The sequence below is a fragment of the Lupinus angustifolius genome, unplaced genomic scaffold (assembly GCF_001865875.1).
Source record: "Lupinus angustifolius cultivar Tanjil unplaced genomic scaffold, LupAngTanjil_v1.0 Scaffold_26_28, whole genome shotgun sequence".
Taxonomy (NCBI): Eukaryota; Viridiplantae; Streptophyta; class Magnoliopsida; order Fabales; family Fabaceae; genus Lupinus; species Lupinus angustifolius.
The window spans coordinates 34,473-41,614 of record NW_017720395.1 but is presented as its reverse complement, the minus strand read 5'-3'; the positions used below and the strand labels follow the sequence as shown (position 1 = coordinate 41,614).

At 29.2% G+C, this 7,142-nt stretch overlaps 1 protein-coding gene across 1 annotated transcript; it reads right to left on the bottom strand.

Annotated features, from left to right (window-relative positions):
• Window positions 1–858: 858 nt before the first annotated feature.
• On the bottom strand, window positions 859–6,471 carry LOC109338468 (probable lysophospholipase BODYGUARD 3). The gene is made up of 4 exons (XM_019575723.1): window positions 5,344–6,471; window positions 4,509–4,837; window positions 3,694–3,896; window positions 859–1,204 (listed from the first exon to the last, which is right to left on the bottom strand). The coding sequence occupies exons 1-4, from the start codon at window positions 6,047–6,049 to the stop codon at window positions 880–882; spliced, it is 1,563 nt and encodes a 520-aa protein (XP_019431268.1). The 5' UTR covers window positions 6,050–6,471; the 3' UTR covers window positions 859–879.
• Window positions 6,472–7,142: the final 671 nt, after the last annotated feature.

The following is a 7,142-nucleotide window of genomic DNA, read 5'->3' as shown; positions in this document are numbered from 1 at the left end:
CACTTATTGAGAGGGGTAACCACGAACCCTGAAAGGAATTGCTTCCTTACCAAAAAAGGTGAGAAAATACTATTCATATATAAAAAACCTAAAAAGAACTAAAATAAGAATTTAAATGTGTGAAGTATATTTCACATTCTATCATTGGACATCATGTCGGTGTGAATTTACTAACAGAAACGTATCTCGTTTTCATGAATAATGTTATGATATATCATAAAGAAATATTATTTATGCTATTATATAAAGCTGAAACATGTCTAAGGAGTCTTTAAGTAAATATGTATAATTTTTATATTTTAATTTTTTTTTTATTGTTATATAAATACAAAATATGGCTAAAGAACATTCATGTAATTGAACCTGTATAATTTCATTCAATTCGATTTAGTAACTACTCTGACACAATTTGGATACTAATCATTATTAGAGACATAAGTTGAGAAATTTATAAAAACTTTGTGTATACACTTGATATCATAAAAATAAAAATACAGATAAATGGATAAAGAGTACTAGTCGACACCCTAAAAATAATATATTATATGATATATATTTTTACAATAAGATAATACTTTTTTGCAGAATATAAACAAGAATTTCAATCTCAATATTATAGAAGAATATCCTTAACTCTTTGCATTATTGTGGACAATGAAAATATGCTAGTGTAGTTTGGACATAAGATATTTGCATGGTTTAATGATTAAACTTGATATTTTATTGTTTGAAGAACCAATATGTCGTTCATGCGATATATCTGACTTATCAGAAAAGATACAATACTCAATGTGACAAAGAAAAAAAAACTTTGAACATAAATATAATTGAAGTACCACTAGACATAAGTGCTTTTTCCACAACATACAACTTATTTTCCTACTTATTTGGTGTGCTCCAAATCTCTTCTAACTCTCTAGCAAAAGCTTTTTGTCTTCCAACAACAATGGTAATGTGATCTTTTTTATCAATAACTCTTACATCTGCACGTGGAATTCTTCTTTGTACTTCATAGCTACACTCAATTGGAATAACCTCATCATCTTTGCCATGAAATATGGTAACTTTAACATTAAGATTATCTTTTATGGCATCTAAATATGTTCCAATTTTTCTAGCAGTCCCACAAATAATATTGTGTAGGGTATGCCAAGCTGCGTTATGAGTGTGACAAAAGAACCCTTCAAGCAAAAAAGTCCTAACCCTGTAAGGAAGTAAAAGAAGGTGCATTAATATCAAAGATACTAGGTCTATAACGTTAGATAAAAAGTTGGTATCACCAACAACACTTAGAAGGTGCATTAATATCAATTATAATTAATGCAACCATATCTATCTCAATCTGACTCCATCTACTATGTTGAGGCTCAGACACATAATTGATTTTGTGCTTACCCCACACAACATTGGGGGAAAGAATCTTGTAGGACTACCCTTAATTAAAATGACTTGTCAAAGAGACTAAACAAAAAGGAAGGGACAATAACAAGGAGAAAGTGTATCAAACCAATAACTAAGGGAAAAAAATTCCACCTTAAGAAAAAAAATTCCACCAAAAAAATATTAATTAAAGTGGGTCAATTTACTTTAAGGAATAAGTTCATTTTATTTTTTCTATTATTATTTTATAAAATCAAGAAATTATTAAGTATTATTTATAACTTTATTTATTCTCTTTTCTCTTAGAGTTTTCATTTAGCTAAACGAAATTTATTAAATAATTTTAATTTTGAATGCTTAGTCAACTATATTATGAAATTTTATTTATGTAAGTATTTGATATGTTTTCACTAAAATGCTTTTATATTTATTCTCATAATTAATTGCATTAATTATTATATGTCACAATTAGATATTAAGTTCTAATTAATTTTCATGGAATTATGTGTATTAAAATTTAAAAGAGAATAAGTCAATCAATGAGTAGTGGGGACTAAAATGAGCTGAAAGTATGTTATGATAAATAAGAGTATAATTAATAAAAAATATAATTGAGTATTTAGTCTCTAGAAGATTAGGATTTGTTTAAAAATTGAGAGTGCTAAAGCAACAATCTGTAAGGAATGAATGAAGTACTTCTACTGCTCCCTATTATATATCTCTTTCGATAGAAATATTTTTTTCTATTTACTTGTATTAATATTTAGTTTTCGAATTATGTCTTTAGTGTTAACATATAATTTTATAATAACAAGGATGGCCAATGAAATAATATTAATGACAATTAATAAATAGATACATGATAAATATGACAAGAAATAGAAATTATCAAGAGTAAAAAATACATGTACCGACAATATATGAATTTGATATACTGTCATAGCATCCTCTATCATTTATATTTTATTATTATTATTGATTCTTAAAAAATTACAAATAAAGTACTTTTAATGAAATAGATGAACAGATCCCAACAAGGCAACAACTATGCGGGGTGCAATTTAAGAGTTGAAAAAGACACTTAATCATACTATATATAGTATGTGCATGAATCGGAACATCATCATAAAGATGTAAGTGCCACAAAAACTTTTTCACCACATAATCTCACACACATACATATAGTGTGCAACATTAATTAACGATGAATAAAATGTAGTATTGGAAATATGAGGAGAAAGATGAATAAGTGGCAATAATGAGACTTAAATAACATGGTATGTACAAGCGGCATTAGTTGAATCATAATAGGACCAATATATAAAGAATTGCCAAAAAGTGGATAAAAATGTATAAGTTTGTTGAAGTAATTTCATCAAGTATAAAATGAACTTTTCAGCTAAACAAAATGTGAATTATTAAACAACTTTAACTTTTATTTTTAAAACTCTGATTTATGACTTTCTCCATTATAAAGCGTTTTTAAGCTAGAAAATGCCTGGTCAAATGAGCTAAATAAACAGTGGTGATTGAGAAGCTGTTAGGTGAGAAAACATACAAGTATTTCAACAACTTTAATAATCTTATATGACTGGGATTCATTTACATGAGACTTACTCTTTTATCTTACCTTTCAATTTATTAAAAATCTACTCACTAATTCAAAGTATTAGATTTCTCTAAAATTGACGACTAAAATAAGAAACAAGTCTTTTAAACTTACTCTTAGAGTAAGTAAATCCCCTCCCATCTTATATACATAAAGTTATTTTGCTTATAAGGTAGAAAGTGTGACCATAGATTATTAAAATATGTTATTATTATTATCGGAAATATATATGTATATATATACTACATATACTAGATATAAAGTCAAAACATCTTATAACTACATAATATGATGTAATTTTTTATTGCCTATTTTACCCTTCTAATTAACTATTATTACAATATTTTTATACATAATAAAAAATATTAATAAAAGTTAGAGAAACTTACGTATCTAAAAATATCATATTATCAATGTAGTTTTTTTTAGAGAATTACAATTCATTTTTATATTTCTTTTATCACAAAAAATATAATACGATTCTCTTAAATATTTAATACTAGGAAATAAAAATGCAGGTTGGCAAACATGAAGTGTCTATCAACATACTAGTATTAATAATGTAAATTTTTTATATACAATCAGTTCATTATCTATCATTCACTTTTTAATTATCATTTTCTGAATAAATCTTTAAACGGTGTATACTCTTATTATTATTATTATTATATTAAGAAAGAAAAGAAGAAGAGATGTAAGGTCACCTGTTTCGAGTGAGAAATTTGGTTAGAAATTCCCACAAGCGGTGGTTCTTGCATATGAGGAAACAAACCATCCGAGTTATGTGCTCATACCAACACACTAACGACGCTCCTAATGACACGATTGGCCACACGCGCCTTGGAGCAATTTTCCTCATCACATATTGTGTCGCATGTGCTTCACCCTTCGGCACCGGATAAAATGGCTGTTCATATGAGTCACAACAGATATTCATTAATCAAAACAACATACTTAAAAAAAACACTTTTGGTTCCTTAACTTTATTATCAATCTTTTTGAACAATTTCATTCCTTAAGCTCTTTTGATTATGCAACATTAATTCCTCAAGTTTTTGTAAAAACATTTTAATTAGTCTTTGGATGAATGCCCCTTTAGCATGGGGTTGGACCCTCTCGAGGAAGGTTCATACCGAAGAGGAGTTCATTTTCTTTAATAGCTCTAAAGAATCATAGGATAAAAATGTTATCCATAACAAAAATTCATTGATCAAATCAATATCAACTCCACTTTTAGTAGCTCTACCTCGTTATTAAACTATTTTTGCACTATTTTATTCCCTAAACTTTTTCAATTAGGTAATATTAATTCCTCAAGTTTTGGTAAAGTCACTTTAGATTTTGGATGAAAATGTTTAAGACTTGACTTTAAATGCTTGAAAAAAGTTGGTAGTCAACATTAACTCAAAGCAAAAGTTGAATAACTCAAATAGTGTTTAAAAAACAACATAATATAATAATGGTATGAAGTAGGAATATGATGTAATATAAAATAAATGAGTGAAGAGTAATTACTTACAGGGGCAAGAAAGGTTAAGGACTTAACAGAATGAGGGTATTTGACAGCAAGTGAAAGAGCCAAGATGCACCCCAAAGAATGTGCAACAATGTGAAAAGATTTCACATTATGGGCCTCCAACACAGACTTCTCTATCATCTCTAAATGCTCACTTAATGTGTATAATGAGTCACTTGGCTTTGGACTTCTACCAAAACCAAGTAGATCAACTGCAAATAACCTATAACTTGACCTTGCTCTGCTAGAAAAGTTTGGGAACAATGTTTCTGTCCAAAATAATGAGGATGATATGAACCCATGTATGAACACCACATCCTCTTTTGCTTTACCTGTTTCAACAACATTACACAGATTAATTAACATCACATATGTTCATATCATGCCACATAACTTCTCTCTCTCTATATATATATGGATTTAGAACTAAACTTAGGTGTTAATTTATATATACTTATGGTGTTGTTTTCTAATAAGAACATGTCAAAATATGAGAGATCAAGAGACATTACTATTTTTCATTGCTAAATTGTTAGAAGATATGTTGTGTTCATATAAAAAATACCATAGTACTAGGTTTTGTACATAGGTTAAATAATTTATGGGAAGCTCAACAACTAATTGTTTAGTGACCATGAGGCTACAAGTTCAAATTCTGAAAACAATCTCTCAGCTTGCAGCGGTAAGACTGCATATGACTACCCTCCTTAGGCCTCACTAAATAAAAGTCTCATGTAGCGAACCACTTTTTAGTAAAATGTAGACGACTCAGATAAGATTGCGTATGTGAAGGATATCGGTCATTCGAAAAAAATATACTACTAATTAAATTACTTACCTATGTTGGGGACTTGAGACCTAACAAAAAGATTGGGCTTAGTAGAAGGAGATGAAGATGACATCCAGCTTGTACAAAGATTGCAATCACAATCAGACCATCTTGGAATAGGATGTTTTTCTAGCCTTCCAATTTTGCCTTGTAGCATTTCCACTATGGTGTTGTTCACACTGAATGAAGAACCAGAACAAAGAGAGGTACCTCTCTTTGTTTGTTGTTGTAAAATGGGGTCCTCCAACTTCAACTTCTTAAGTTCATTGAGAGTAAAACTTGACAACTCAGACACCAAAGAAGGACGAGAATAAAGGGTGTCAGAGATATCTTCCAACACCAATTTTGTTGAACTAAGAGAAACAATCTTAGTAGATTCACCACCTTGTTCAGAGACCAAGATCTTGCCACTACTTGTTATGGCTTCTTTTGCTGAAGAGGAGCAATAACAAGGTTTGCATTCAGCTTCAATCAACATGTCTATGGCTTTGAAAAGAAAGCATAGCATATAATCAACAAGGTCCAATGCAGAAAACACAATGAAGCTCACTGCTTCATTCAAAACTCTTCCACTTAGTTTTAAAACCGATCTAGTTCTTTTCATTACATCCATTTGCATGCAAATCACACAAAGAAAGAAAAAGAGAAATGGGGTGGTGCTATGTGACACAAAACTTGAAACCAATGATGAATAAGATGATGTGAATGTAATCATGTATGAAATTGAAACCAAACTCCTTAGCTTAATATAGTTGATAATGAAACATTAGGAAATCAATTAATCAAGGTCCAAATAAAATGTTGATAAAATGATAAGTACTAAAAGAATAGGGTGGTCACATAATTTGACACAACAAACTAAGGATAAAGAAATGGACACAAACTTAAGCACCCTTTAAGAGAAAATTAAACCCTCTCTTCTCTAATGTGTAGATGAAAACGTGTAGGATTGCATATCTTAAATTGAAACTTAAACACAAAATCAGGGAAGCAGAGAAAGAAAGAGAGATATGAAGAGGAATTGAATGTTTCATTAACAGCATTTGTCGGGCAAGAAAAATATAAAAAAAAAGTAGTTGGTTGTTGAACCTCCCTAGTGAAAGAAAACTATTTCTCCTTCCACCAAAATATGCACTATTAAGGTTCAGATATTGCATATTGGTATAAACAATTCATGTTTATATAGAACAAGAATAAGTTATATTACTTGCCTAATTAATGATATGGTCACTTTCTTACCCATACGAAATTATAGGACACTATTTTCCCACTCTGGTTATCTGCTTGGTGTACAACTCATAAGTTTTGCAAAGAAAGCCAACCTCATTATTGTACCCACAATTACAAATATCCCAATAGACAAAAAAATTTGTTAGCAACACACTTGTTTTAACCAAAAAAATAATATGAGTGTAGTATTTATATATTATCGGTATAAATATTTATACACAGTCAATACATCATCTATAATTCATTTGTGTTATTTTTTGAAGAATTAATAATGTTTGAACATGAATGGTAGATGATATACTGACAGTGTATCAAACTTATACGGGGTAAGTACCTACGTTTTTTTGCAAAAAATATTGGATATATAGTTTTTTACGATTTTTTTGGTACTACCAATGTATCTTCTCATTTTTTTGGTTAAGAAACTAATCCCTTTCAGGATTCACGGTTGTCCTAACAAGTGTCACTTATAGGAATCATACATTCAACTTTGGGAATCAAGTTAAACCTTACTTTACTATAAGATTGATTATACATTAATATAGTTAAAATTATTATATGACTTCATCTTATATTAA

Coding starts and splice junctions, on each gene's coding strand:
- LOC109338468 (XM_019575723.1), bottom strand. CDS start 6,049: ATGATTACATTCACATCATCTTATTCATCATTGGTTTCAAGTTTTGTG. Junction 4,838..5,343: donor GTCTCAAGTCCCCAACATAG/GTAAGTAATTTA, acceptor TTGTTGAAACAG/GTAAAGCAAAAGAGGATGTG. Junction 1,205..3,693: donor AAATTTCTCACTCGAAACAG/GTGACCTTACAT, acceptor ACTTCCTTACAG/GGTTAGGACTTTTTTGCTTG.